Source organism: Podarcis erhardii (genome assembly GCF_964252035.2).
Source record: "Podarcis erhardii genome assembly, chromosome: 1".
Taxonomy (NCBI): Eukaryota; Metazoa; Chordata; class Lepidosauria; order Squamata; family Lacertidae; genus Podarcis; species Podarcis erhardii.
Genome location: NC_138497.1, coordinates 45,251,387 through 45,266,341, shown reverse-complemented (window position 1 = coordinate 45,266,341; position 14,955 = coordinate 45,251,387). Strand labels below are relative to the sequence as shown.

General features: G+C 44.4%; 1 protein-coding gene across 3 annotated transcripts in view; it reads left to right on the top strand.

The window, feature by feature from the left end:
- Nucleotides 1–1,085: 1,085 nt before the first annotated feature.
- The window catches only part of LOC309340911 (cytosolic phospholipase A2 epsilon-like), a 69,606-nt gene continuing 55,736 nt past the window's right edge, over nucleotides 1,086–14,955 (top strand). Inside the window, exon 1 of one of the 3 annotated variants that reach the window (XM_081860124.1) lies at nucleotides 1,086–1,109. Coding sequence is in view for 1 of the 3 variants with exons in the window: in XM_081860123.1 (XP_081716249.1) it covers nucleotides 9,107–9,139 (33 nt within the window). In the remaining 2 variants the exon portion in view is untranslated. Of the gene's footprint in view, nucleotides 1,110–9,015; nucleotides 9,140–14,955 lie in introns of those variants that run through there. The other 2 variants (XM_081860123.1, XM_081860125.1) reach the window with 2 other exon arrangements.

Sequence of the window (14,955 nt, the reverse complement as noted above, 5' to 3'; positions counted from 1 at the left end):
GATCTTCAGAGGTTCCCTATAACACATGCCCTTCCACCTCTCGCCTCTGAGCTGATGGCAGTTCCCTGACATGACCCTTCCAGAGAAGAGGGAGACAGTTTAGAATTACAACAGGGGTTTGAGGGAGCTCACAGTTCAGAGGCAAAGGGGTAAAGTTGGGAATTAATGGGAGAGGAGGAGGAGGAGGAGCACCAGGGAGGTGACAGCTGATGGACATAGTGTCTTTAGAAAGCATTCCAGACCCCCCCTCCAAGAACCCAGCGAGCCTTGAAAGTAGGAGAGCAAAGAGCTCAAAGACAGAGGGCACTTTTCAGCACCCGTAGTAGAGAAGTTGAGCTTGACGAATGAGAAAGTGGAAGAGACGGGGGTTGGGTGGAGATTCACTCGAGACAACACCATTATTCCAAGAGGCTGCGTTCTAAGCCTCTCTCTGTATATATTGAATAAAAAGCAGGTTGTAAGGACTTTTTCTTGTCTTATCCGTCCCTGGCAACCTGCTGTGGAAGTTGTTTCCTCTGCCACCTGACACCCTGGTTGTATACCACCCTGAAATCCTATCTGATGAAAGTCAGCATAAAGATGTTTGAAATGAAGAAATTTGATGTGATGGAGTGCAGGTGAGACAAATGGCCCCTGGAGAAGATATTACACAATAATATTACACAATAATTGTGTTATAGGATGATGTTCAGGTTCTGAGATCTTTCCTGTCTTAAGTAGTTCTGAGTTGTTACTCCAAGTAATTTACCTTGACTTCAGTTTGGGAGGATTCCTCTAGTTGCAGCTGCAAGGGCTTGGTGGGACTCATGCAATATCTGATGTTTTCCCATGGTTGTTTTGCTGTTGCTCCTTTCCCTGAGTACAGGAGTCTCATGGTGGCATGAAAAGTTTGGTCTCCTCCTTCCACCTTACTCACAGTTGACTGCCCTTCTTGAGTTTCTTTTCCAGAGTTGCGTGTAAATGCTTCTCCCCTCCGCTCTGAATATTGCACATCTTTGGAGATCTGTGACTAAGAATAAATCAGCTGGGTGATGCTCAGTAAACGGGAGAAGGCAAGAAAGGGAAATTATTTTTAACACGTTTGCTGATTCCTGCCAACTATCTCTCAGGTAAGTGATTTGTGAAGCTTCCATTGACTCCATACATGCGAATTCACACCCATATTCATGCTGGTTTGGCAGAAGTAAAATGAATAGGGGTGTGAATTCACCTCAGGCAAATAAAATTGGGTAGATTTGGACCTTGCCCAAAGTGTAGTGGTGCGTCTCTGAAGCAGACAGATGCAAAATGATCCACTTATGAAGCTACAGGTATTTGGAGCAACACAGACCCCTTGCACCAACCTCTGTAAAATGAACAATGCTAGGCATAGAGGAGGGAGAGAAAGGGGTGTGGTTTTGAGACTGATAGCTGTAGCTTCCAATGAGGAAATGACGTTCTCTCTTCAATCACCCTGCTTTGGGGAGTAACACTGAAGCATAGCTGTCAATTTTTCCCTTTTCTTGTGAGGAATCCTATTTGGAATAAGGGAATTTCCCTTTAAAAAGGGAAACGTTGACAGCTATGCACTGAAGCAATGTATCTGAACTCTGTCCATTTCCCATTGTTCTTTGCCAGCTCACTCTCTTTTATGGCCAATGCCATGTGTACACAGATACGGTGGTGCCACGCAAGACAAAATTAATTCGTTATGCGAGTTTTTTCGTCTAGCGAATTTTTCGTCTTGCGAAGCACGAAATCCCATAGGAATGCATTGAAAATCAATTAATGCGTTCCTATGGTCAAAAAAAGTCCAAACAAAGCCAAATTTGGTACAAAAAGAGTTTATTAACTGCTCTTTAAAGTCACACATACTGTAAAGAGCATTTCAAAAATTGAAGGAACAATAAATTAAGTTTCTAAACATGACAGAAAAACATTTAAAAATCAACAAAGTGTACAGTACATTTTCTAAGACTCTGGGGGACCACTCGAAGAAGGCTCCTCTTCCACTCTTTGCTTCTTGCTGAAGAACCTGTCTATGGTCTGCTGCTTCATCCGCCTTTTCAGCACCTCCCTGAAAGGCGACATGACCCTCGTATCAAAAGTGTTCACAAGGTCATGTTCTTGTCAGGGTGGTGCCACTGTGCAAAAGCCTGCACATCCTTCCACTTCATGCAAATGTCCCTCAGTTCTTTGGAGGACAGCCGTTCCTCAGTTGCTTCCTCCTCTTCCAGCGAGGCCTGCTCCTGCGCAGCCTCTGCCTGCAGTTCGACCAGCTCCTGGGTGGTCAGCTCGTGGTCGTGCTCCTCCACCAGCTCACTGACGTCCTCCTCTGTGACCTCCAGGCCCATGGTCCTCCCCAAGGCAACAATGTCCTGCACCACTGTTGACTCTGGTGCATCAGAGTCACTTGGTGCCACACAGTCCGGCCACAGGCTGCGCCAAGCGCAATTCAAATTTCTCTGGCTGATCCCGTTCCAGGCCGTGGTGATCATCTTCAAGCAGGTGACGATGTCGAAGTGGTCCTTCCAGAATTCCTGCAGGGTGATGGTGGTGCAGTCAGTCACCTCGAAGCATCGCCTGAAAAGCTCCTTGGTGTAGAGTTTTTTGAAATTGGCGATGACCTGCTGATCCATCGGCTGCAGCAGTGGTGTCGTGTTAGGCGGCAGGAACATGATGTTGATGAAGCTGAACTCCTCCAACAAGTCCAACTCAAGGCCTTTAGGATGAGCAGGAGCATTGTCCATCAGAAGCAAAGCCTTCAGCGGCAGGTCATTGTCCAGCAGGTACTGTTTGACAGCAGGGCCAAAAGCAAGATTGACCCAGTCCACAAACAGCACACATGTGACCCAAGCCTTACTGTTGGATCGCCACATGACACTCAGCTGCTCCTTGTCGACCTTGTGTTTCTTGAAGGCCCGTGGGTTCTCCGAGTGGTACACCAGCAGGGGCTTGATCCTCAGGTCGCCGCTTGCGTTGGCACAGAAGAGCAGGGTCAGACGGTCCTTCATGGGCTTGTGGCCAGGCTACTTGGCCTCCTCCTGAGTGATGAAAGTCCTTTTGGGCATCCTCTTCCAAAACAGCCCGGTCTCGTCGCAGTTGAAGACCTGCTGTGGAACGTAGCCCTCCGTCTTCACAACCTCCAGGAACTCCGCTGCAAAGTCTTCAGCCTCAGGAACATCAGAACTGGCAGCCTCTCCTTGCCTGACCACGCTGTGGATTCCAGATCTTGCCTTGAACCAGTCAAACCAACCTCTGCTTGCCTTGAAGACTTCTGGCTCGCCTGAGGTTCCTGGCTGTTCCCGGATGAGGTCTGCGTGCAAGGCCTTGGCCTTCTCACAAATGACGGCCTCAGTCACTGTGTACCCTGCACGCTGCTTCTCTTCTAACCAGATGAGCAGCAACTTCTCGACCTCCTCCAGAACAGCTGGGCGGTTCTTCACGATCCTGGTGACTCCCTTGGCTGCATCAGTCGCCAGGATCTTCTCCCTCATCTTCAGGATGGTCCCGATGGTTGATGGATTCCTCCCGTACTCCCTGGAGAGGTCTGTCACACGCATTCCACCGTTGTGCTTCTGGATGATCTCCTTCTTCATTTCCAGCGTCACCTTTCAAACCCAGAACCAAGTCCCAACCAACCCCAACCCAAAATCAAAAATCAAAATAAAAAAAAATTTAAAAAAAGTTTTAAAAGTTTAACTTACCAAATGGATGCAAAAGAAGTTTTGGAAAAGCTTCAAAAATCAGCAAAGTCTTCAAAAACCTTAAATGGCTGCAAAAGAAGTTTTGGAAAAGCTTCAGAAATCACTTCCGGAGGCGGCGCAAAACGGCAATGGCGGTCCTCTTTACTCTGTGAAGAGGGGCTCCGCGAAAAAGGGTCGTCCGCTGCGGCAAAGCGGAGACCCACCAAGAAAAACCACAGGCAGAGCGAGCCTGTGGCCGTGGGCCTCGGCGGGCGCCAAAAGCCCCCCCAGAAACGAAGAAGGAACCTCGTAAGGGGCTCCGGAACGTGAAAGGGGGAGCGGCGCTGTGAGTTCATCGCTCTTTTCGTGGATGCAAAGCCGCGCTGCTGCTGCCGATGAGCGCTGACCTTTCTTCTTGAAAACATCGAATTTGACAGCTACATACCCGTGAGTAAGGGGTACTAAATTTTGGACTAAATTTGAGGATTTTGACTGAAAATGGGAGGCGAGTAACAGGAAGTCTGTCTTCCGATCCTGCTAACTAGATCAAAGCAAGGGCTCTGAAGAGTGCTGTAGCGTCCAAAAAGGATCGTAAAAGCAGAACAAAGGCGTATTGATAGACTTTGTTTTTAGAAGTCAAAAGGGAAATCTTTGTTAAACCTGTGGATTCTATTTTCGGAACTTTCTTCCTATTTTTGAGCTATACGGAGCTAAAAGGGACAACCTAGTCGTCGGGCTGCCAGAGCGTAATAGAGAACTGTCAAACTGCTGATACTGTTGCTGAAGTTTAAACTGTTACATAGACTGAGATACTAACGTTTAAACATTGTTGCTGGGACCATTCTTGACACCTTGTGGCCTTTATTCAAGAAATAGAAAGCCTTGGGAACCTTCCTTTTGTACTCCGGAATTACAAAGACTTAATACGGGGAATATAGGAACTTTAATGGCGGAAAAGAGTTTTCTCCTTCCTTGAAACTCTGAAATACTCCCCCTAGAGGATTGTGGAGACATAGAGGCCTGGGAACTGTACTTTATTGAGACTTCTTGTGGTTTAATTGTTTATATTTTGGACTTGTCTCTCTTATGGAATAAAAGACAATTTGACCTTGAACTGAGGCAGGTGTGGAATGAGCGGCTCAGGGAAAACAAGAGCAGCCAAAGCTAAAGAAAAAGAAAAAGAAAAGAAATCTGTGCAACTTGTTCAAACAACTTTAACTCATCAACGTAGATCATCTGTCCCAACTGTGCTAACAGCACAGGAGGTGGAAATTGAGCAGCCTGCTACAGAAGATATGGCAACTGGAGGATCTGAAACAGTCCTGAAACAAATTTTGGAGCAACTGGCAATTTTAAACCAAAAGGTGGACAATCAATCATCAAAAATTGACCAAGCTACATCCTCTATTAGTAAATTATCTGATCAGGTTTCCCAGCATACTCAGGCAATTGAGAATTTGCAAGGAGCTACGGCTGAAAATTATAAATTAGCTGTGGAAGCCAATCAAAAAGCAGAACAGGCAAACAAAAAAGTTGATGAGATTAAGGGGGAAGTAAGGCCTCTGAAAAGACAGGTAGGGGAACAACAAGCCTACCTGTCACTGGTTGAATTGAAAAGCAATTCAGCAGCTTCTCTTTCCAGTCTATTTCTGAATTGCAACTTATCACCAAACTTAAAACTATGGAGAGACCTGGTTTGAACAAAGACATTGGATTCTTATCTCATTATACATGACAAAGCCATTTTTCACCTTCTCACCCCTTGCTTTTTCCTGTTAGACCTATTGCAGTCGTTAAGAGTCGTCAACAGGCTCATCGCAGCTATCTGCCAATCACCCATTCCCACCACCCTTCTGAGTAATACCCCTCCCCACCTTCTCACTATATAGAAAGGTCCGGTGACTTCTGTTTCAGTGTATCTGAAGAAGTGTGCATGCACACGAAAGCTCATACCTAGAACTAACTCAGTTGGTCTTTAAGGTGCTACTGGAAGGAATTTTTTTATTTTGTTTTGACCATGGCAGACCAACACGGCTACCTATCTGTAGCTGAACCAATATACATGTGTTCATGTGTTTATTTCCGGGGCCTCGCCATGCATTGTGTGCAAGCACTACATTAGCATATCCTTTCAAATTTCAACAGACTGACAAAACTCATGCTGCCCCAGGCAAGGGTTGACTTTGTTTTTTCAAATTTCAGTGGTGCCCTGTGTGAGGCCAAAATTTGTCCCCTTGCCTTCCGTTCTCCTCAGTTCACTCCATCACAATTGTGACACCCTGCAGCATCCTTTTGGCTTGGCACCCATTGCAGTGGAACCATTCATGCTGCCCTAAATCTACCTCTGCCCGAAGGCAGCTTCTTAGAGGACAAAGGCAAAATGTGAGATAAATCATTCTCTCTCAAATAAACTTTAAAGGGGCTTAGTGTAAGGTCACACACCTGTACCCATCGATCTGAAAACTGACAAGTGTAGTGTAGTGGTTAAGAGCGATAGACTCGTAATCTGGGGAACCGGGTTCGCGTCTCCGCTCCTCCACATGCAGCTGCTGGCTGACCTTGGGCCAGTCACACTTCTTTGAAGTCTCTCAGCCCCACTCACTCCACAGAGTGTTTGTTGTGGGGGAGGAAGGGAAAGGAGAATGTTAGCCGCTTTGAGACTCCTTCGGGTAGTGATAAAGCGGGATATCAAATCCAAACTACTCCTCCTCCTTCCTCCTCCTCCTCCTTCTCCTCCTTCTCCTCCTCCTCCTCCTCTTCTTCTTCTTCTTCTTCTTCTTCTTCTTCTTCTTCTTCTTCTTCTGTCCTTCAGAAAGGAGGATGCTATTACTGCAAATTTCTTGTGTAAAAAGCAAACAAATACCAGGGTGGAGTTATATTTGTAAAAAAGAAAAAGGTAGAAGTGTTTGTTGTTGAGTGTGCCCATGATAGTCAATGTGGAGACATGAAAATCTTTGCATTTTCTGAAGCAGGATTCTTCTTTGGACTGGGCACAAAGTATGTGTAAGGTTGTCTGATGTGAAGTGGCCTGTTACCTGAAGCCAATTTTTTAGCAGGCACACTCCAATATTTTGTTTGCTAATGTCATTTTGAAAGCTGAAATTGCAAAAAAGAACAACAGGTGCTTTGAATTACCATGAATCTCTGTCTTGCTTTTTGAACTTCATATTTAATTACACTGTCAACTCAAGATGCCATAACCATTCCCCTATAATTGTGGTGAAAAGCTACAACATCTGCAATGTACTGGATTAAAAAGTAAATAATCTTGGCTTCCTTTTTGCTGGTTGGGCATTCTTTCCCATTTTCCAGGGCCTGCCAAATTTACATACCTGATGGAAGCGGTGGGCTGGGCTGGGGTAGGGAAGAGAGTCTCAGGATGTAAGATTTTATTCAAATCATTTCCATACATGTCTTGATCATAAATTATTATTTTTAAATGGTTAAAAGTACAAAAACATAAACATAAAACCCAAAATGAGACATGCAAGTAAATAAACAATAATTAGATGAATATTGCAAACAAAATACTTTCATGACTTAGTAGAAAGCTTTTGTCTGATTCCTAAAAGAAAGCAACCTTTTAGAGGAGCTGTGGTTTCAGGTTGAGTGAAGGACCCTTCCCAGGTTCCCCATGTGCTGTATATTTTACCTCTTGGGAGTAGGCAGAGGGGTGGTGTTAACAAATAGCTGGGAAGGAAGGTGTTAAACAGTCCCTTCTACCCCTCTTCTCGCAAACTGAAGCCACCTGTAGCTGCATTACAAAATTGTTCATTCAATTTACATCCTGCCCTTCTTCCCAAGGGAGCCTAGGGTGGTGGGCACAGCAATGATAAAATATTAAAAACACAGCTAAAAACCACTTTAAAACACTCTCAGCCAGTAATCCCAGGGTTTCCAGGAACAGTGTATTTCAGTCATCAAATGTTTAGAAATCCCCACACTGGATTAGGAAACTATGCGGAAAGACTTCACTTGGCCAACTTTATCCCACAATTTGTCATGGTGTGGTTGTTTCCTTGTTTTGTTTTAGAGCATAGGTGCACCAAAGATACGGCAACTTGGGCTTTCAGAGGATCTCCTGGGCTTTCCCAGTCACCAAGACCATGTTAAAAACTAGGCTGTGGGACATTAGATCACCAGGAACTAATCTCAGCTGCGGGGAAAAACATGCCCCCCCCCTTTATTTTCGACTCTCTTGGGCGCAGGAATTTAATCTTAATTATTTACAATTTTTGTTTAATCCGCAAGAAAGAAGGGCCTTTTCGCTGGCTAGGTTCAATTCTAATCCTTCTAACCTCCTTTGGGGTAGGTTTGCGGGTTTGGTAGAAGGAGATAGGATCTGCTCATGCGATGCCCACATGGTGGAAACTCTAGCTCACATGGCGTAACATGGTGGAAACTCTAGCTCACATGACCCTTAAGGTTATCCATTGGTGATAACCTTAAACGTAAAATGTATGATGATTTCCGCCATCTATGTATTCCAACATGGAAACCAGAGATGGAGGTTATGCACTTCTTATTACAGGGGAGAGACCAGGAGCTCACCAAGACAGTAGCGAAGTTCCACACTGGAGAGCCAGTGTGGTGTAGTGGTTAAGAGTGGTGGACTCGTAATCTGGGGAACCGGGTTTGCGTCTCCGCTCCTCCACATGCAGCTGCTGGGTGACCTTGGGCTAGTCACACTTCTCTGAAGTCTCTCAGCCTCACTCACCTCACAGAGTGTTTGTTGTGGGGGAGGAAGGGAAAGGAGAATGTTAGCCGCTTTGAGACTCCTTCGGGTAGTGATAAAGTGGGATATCAAATCCAAACTCCTCCTCCTCCTCCTCTTCTTCTTCTTCTTCTTCTTCTTCTTCTTCTTCTTCTTCTTCTTCTTCTTCTTCTATTTGCTTTTTTATCACCGAAGTATGCTACAGGATCCTGCCCTTGCTGGAAACCCAAAGAGATGAGGTGGATTGCTCACCTCTTCTGCCCTTTGGAGGGTGACTGTGCCATTGGGGTGGCGACGAGATCGCACTGGCCTATCTATTCTGAATGTATTCTGAATGTTCTTATGGGATGCCAATAAAGGTGACTTGACTTGACTTGACATATCAGGTGCAGCAGGGAAGGTGATTCCAATTAGTGGTGTTTGCCCCCCACCCCCTCCATGCCGCAGACCTGATCTAGCTCTCATTCGCAGTTCCAGGTGTTTGTTAAACAAAAAACAAAAAACAGCCAGCAACACTGAAGTATGTGATGAAACTTGTATCCAATCTGGTCGTCATTTGCTCATTCCTGTAGCCTCACGTTACTGAAATATGAAAAGGGGTGAGGCTCTGACAGTCATAATTAAACACACTGAGTACTTGCTAGTTTGACATATTCTTATAAGAGGTAATGCTGCCAGGTGCTAACATTCAATTGTCGATTTGTGCTCCAGACCACATGCAACTGAAATGATGTTGGCATCCTTTTCTAATGCAAAGGAGGTAAGAAAAGATGTCTAAACTTTAAAGATTAATGTTGTGTTCCACTTATTTAGTCATTTAGATACCCAGTTACAGTAGTACCTCTGGTTAAGAGCTTAATTTGTTCCGGAGCTCCATTTTTAACCTGAAACTGTTCTTAACCTGAGGTCCCACTTTAGCTAATGGGGCTTCTCGCTGCCACCGTGCAATTTCTGTTCTCATCCTGAAGCAAAGTCCTTAACCTGAGGTACTATTTCTGGGTTAGTGGAGTCTATAACCTGAAGAGTCTGTAACCTGAGGTACCACTGTATTTAGACAAAAATATGTATGTATTGTTTTCCATTTCAGGGCTCACTGAAAGTGTAGGAAAGACTAGTTTATGTGTTTATGACTGAAAGTAGGAGAGACTAGTTTCTGATTTTTTAATATAATGGAATATACTTGTGCTTTGTTTCTGTTTATTTCTTTTATAATTTGCTCCCCTTTACCGAGGACTTTAACATTCCGGGCTGGTAATTACTATTGGAATGAGATAATAAAGTATTATTATTTCTGCATGCCTGCAATGGTAATAATATAACTTTATAAGTAATCTATCTAACTCTAGAAGGAAATAAAGTCATAGAGTGCATCCTTCAAGCTTTGTTTTCTTTGATAAGCAATGCCTTAATACTCTGACTGGAATCCTTTATTTACTTACTTACTTACTTACTTACTTACTTACTTACTTACTTGAACTGAATGTGGCTCACTTAGGATAGGACATGTATAGAATTCTGCTGCTCATGTAGCTTGTCAGAATAAGGGTGATTAAATTGTGATACTTTCAATGTATGTTTTGTAGGTAATGTTTACTGATTAGAAGAGGAGACAGCAGGAGGTGGTTGCTATTCAGGATTAATTTAAAGGGCCATAATCTTGTCTATGGGTTCTGAAAAATATAGCCAACACTTACCTATACTCTGTAATGACTGCATTATAGATTTTGTGGAAATCCTTGACTGTGATTTCTTTATAATATGATTTCACCATCTTCTTTTAGCCATAAGCATTAAGATAAATTGCCAGAGTCTTGGTGCAATTTTCTACAAAATTTCAGTTTTGGTGCATATCTATTCCATTTCGTTTTGAGGAGGGATGGGTAAGGGAATATGGACAATGCCAGGGCTTTTTTTTTCCCCCAGCTGGAACTCACCTGAACTCAGTTCTAGCACCTCTCAGGTGGATGCCATTGCCATTATAAGAGAACAAGGGAGGCATTTATGGCGAGTTCTGGCACCTCTTTTTCTAGAAAAATAGCACTGGGCAATTTTCTTTACAAAAACTCAAAACAGCAATTTAGAATACTGTACTCTTAAGAAGCCCGTAGCAGCTTGCAAATATAAACAAGGAGTGAGTTGGCTGATTTGTATATTTATTTTGCATTGTTATCATGCTGCGGTACCATTTCAGGAGGGCTTGGCTGAATTTTTTGCTTCATTCATCAGGGTCTGAAGAACACAAAGCCTCACCCACACCCAAAACGAGTTATTTTATAGAGCATTACAATCCCTGTTAAAACTGCTTGCTCAGATTTATGGCTGTGTGAGAATTGCTTAGTCAGACATTCTTGCTCTGCTCACAAGCTATTGTCTCTTATATCAGATGTGTTCAACTGGACGACCATGATCACAGGATCCTGGTCGATTGTGGGATTTAAAAAACGGGGGCCTGAATGTCTTTATCCCCCCCCCCTCGCTGTGTTCCTCCACGTCAAGTAGGTGGTCCTTTGGCATTAGCTAATGGTGATAGGTGATAGGATGATTGGCTTTAGCTCTGTGTGCGTTTGTTGTTGTTTATGCCACCCCCCCAAAAAAAGCTCAACAACCCTGGTCAGTCCTCCCCTTAAACCCACCCACCCCACCCCATGCATGCTCCTCCTCCCTCCAATGATAATGGGTAGATCACTACCAGTTTTTTTATACTGGGAGTAGATCACAGTCTCTTGGGAGTTGGGTGTGCTGCTTCATTGCTCCACATGAGTAGAGGTAGTTGCAGCAAACCATAACTTCCCATTGTGTCAAAACCAGGAAACTATGGATAGGATTCCAAGCAAACTAAAATTTCCATATTAAGCAGAAGGATATGATGATTTCATACCATGACTTGCTTTGAAGGTGTCTCAATACTAGTTGTTTACAGCAGCTTCCAGGCTTGTTTGTTACTTGTGTGACGGGATTGGTGAAGTAGTTGTGTGTGCACGTGCACACACACACAAACAACTTATTAGGCTGCATTTGGACAATCAACTTCTTTTCAGTCAAAAGTTTACGTAAGTCAAATTGACTTGACATTTAGTTACACAGCACTACCTGTGAAATCAAACGTTTTTATTATTATTCTGTCCCGTCCCCCTGCCCACTCGTTGGTTACCGGTCCAATTTTAAGTAACAAAGTGCTTACCCCTCTATCAGAACTAGGGCTGATCAAATTAGTCCCACAAAATTGTCACTCCGTGGTACATTTGAAGGGGGGGGGGGTTGTTAATTTGTAGGATCAAGTGTGTGGAATTTTTTGAATAACATAATGTAGCATTCTTTCAAGGGCATGCAGAGAGGGTGAGGATGGTAGCCAAACACTTGTGGCCACTGAAAATAGTAACTGGGAAACACCCTGCTTTTTAAATCCTTTCTTCAGGCAACCACACCTGGCACCAACCTTCCTTATCATTTTGGCACCAGTTAAACAATTTTTATTACTCCAAGTACTGGGACAGCTTCCAAGAAAGTTGCTACAGTTACTCAGTCCAAGTGCGGGTGCGTTTTGTTTTGTTTGTTCAGTTTTATTTTTTTGTTTTGTTTTACATTTGTTGTTATAATATTATGTTCATAGAATTGTAGAGTTGGAAGGGACCTTGACGACCATCTAGTCTAACCCCTGCAATGCAGGAATATACAGCTGCCCCATACAGGGATTGAACCTGCAATGCTGGTGTTATCAACATTATGCTCGAACCCTATTCCGAACTTAAAACTGGTAAGTGTAATGCTGGTGGTCAACAGAGGAAGAAGAAGAAGAAGAAGAAGAAGAAGAAGAGGAGGAGAAGGAGGAGGAGTTTGGATTTGATATCCTGCTTTATCACTACCCAAAGGAGTCTCAAAGCAGCTAACATTCTCCTTTCCCTTCCTTCCCCACAACAAACACTCTGTGAGGTGAATGGGGCTGAGAGACTTCAGAGAAGTGTGACTGGCCTAAGGTTACCCAGCAGCTGCATGTGGAGGAGTGGAGACGCAAACCCGGTTCACCAGATTACGAGTCTACCGCTCTTAACCACTACTCTCTCATGGCAAATCTTTAAAAATGTAGTATAAACACCGACAACTGGGAAACACTGGCCTGTGAGCCCTCTGATTGGAGAACAGCCTTTAGCAAAGGTTTCATGGGTTCTGAAGACACTCAAACTCAGGACGAAAGGGATAAATGCACTAAGAGGAAGGCAAACTTGGCAAACCCTCACCATGATCAATTCCCACTCAGAAACCTATGTCCTGTAGAAGGACATGTGGATCCAGAATTGGCCTCCACAGTCACTTATGGAAGACAATCTTACTTGGGTTGCTGAACAACTTGGTGGGTTTCTGCATGAAGCATCGGCTCTGGATCCATTCCAATCCAGCTTCCACTCTGGTCATGGGACCAAGACGGCTCTGGTCGCCCTAACAGATGATCTCCGCAGGCAGCTGGATCAAGGCGGGTTGGGGCCACTTATATCTATTAGACCTGTTAGCAGCCTTCCACATGGTTGATCATGAACTTCTGGACCACCACCTCGACAACGTGGGGATCCAGGGCACAGTCCTTCAATGACTGTGCTTGTTTCTCCCTGATCGGGGACAGAGGGTGGCGCTTGGGGGGGGGAGCTGTCGTCACGCCACTCCTTGGTGTGTAGAGTGCCGCAGGGTGCGATACTCTCGCTGATGCTTTTCAACATTTGTATGCGCCCCCTCGCCCAGCTTGTCCGGAGTCTTGGTTTGGGCTGCCATCAGTATGCTAATGAAACCTGGCTCTATCTGTTGATGGATGGCCATCCTGACTTGGCCCCAGACACACTGATCAGATGTTTGGAAGCTGTGGCTGGATGGTTACGTGGGAGCCGGTTGAAGTTAAATCCTTTGAAGACAGAGGTCCTTTGGCTGGGTCAGGACGATATGGGATGGGGGGGCAACTCCCATCTCTTGCGGGGGCGCAATTTGTGCCAGCACCGTCCATTAAGAGTTTGGGTGTAATCTTTGACACCTCCCTTTCTATGGAGTTGCAGATTGCAGCTATAACACAGGTGGCATTTTTTCATCTCCACCAAGCTAAGCAGTTGGCTCCTTACTGCTCTTGCCCTGACCTAGTCACTGTGATCCACGTGACGGTCACCTCCAGGCTTGATTATTGTAACTCACTCTATGTGGGGCTGCCCTTGAGACTGACCCAGAAACTCCAGTGGGTGCAGAATGCCGCGGCGAGACTCCTTACGGGGTCCTCGCTGTGGGATCACATTCACCCGGTACTATACCAGCTGCACTGGCTCCCGGTGGAGTACAGGATCAGGTTTAAGGTGCTGGTTTTAACCTTTAAAGCCCTGTACGGCCTAGGACCCTCGTACCTATGGGACCGCCTCTCTTGGTATGTCCCACGGAGAACCTTATGGTCTTCAAATAAAAACATCTTGGAGATCCTGGGCAACAGGGAGGTTAGGCTGGCCTCAACCAGAGCCAGTGCTTTTTTGGTCGTGGCACCAATCAGGTGGAATGCTCTGTCACAAGAGACTAGGGCCCTGCGGGACTTGACATCTTTCTGCAAGGCCTGCAAGTCAGAGCTGTTCCACCAGGCCTTTGGCCAAGGTACAGTCTAACCCCCTCTCTCCTTCTGTAATCCTCATAGAACTCTAGCCCAATGGTTGCCATTAATTTGATTCTGAATTGATTTTAGAATGTATTTCAATTACTTGACTGTGATTTTATGTAAACTGTGCTATTTTTACTGTTGTTTGCTGCTCTGAGCCCGGCTTTGGCTTGGGAGGGCAGGGTATAAATAAAATAATAAATTATTATTATTATTATTTATTTATTTATTTATTATTATTATTATTATTATTATTATTGGCTATGAGTGATTGCCGAAGAAGAAGAACACGAAGATGCTCAAACCAACTGAGCTATCCTATAACTTCAACTGTAGGTTTTTTTATTGCTTTATTGTATTGGAAATTGATTTGAGGGTCCCCCCCCCCATTGTCACTATTTTCAGGGATTCAGTCACATACCAGCATATTCAGGTTGCACAATTAATGTGGATTTGAATTTCCTGCACAACAAACCCGCTTCTCCAAAAGACTGGGCATTTTGCAACCAGGAAAGTGATGAAAAAATACCCTGGAAAGTGTGGGGTAACACTTGCTTAATGCAACGTCATCTAATCTCTCTGGAAACAAATTCTCAACAAATAGTCTGTGTCTTCTGGAAGTAACCTGATAAAGAATACAGTTATATAAAATTCAAATAAATCAAATTATTAGTCTGCTGCCCGCATAGGGAGTGAAAAACTTTTCTCCACCCCCCGTTAATAATAGACAAAAAGAGTACCTGCAGCTGCCTTCTGCCACAGCAAACATCTTTCCCACAACAATTGAAACTATTCAAAAATGCCCACCCCCAAAAGTTCAACAACTTTCATTAACAGTTAGTCAAACAACACTGTGGGTACTTGTTTACATAAGTGATTCCCACCTCCCCACCCCTGATGCTCTAGGAGTATGAAGGAGTCACAGCAAGAAAAAGGAATGGAAACAGAAAAATGATCACCTGTCT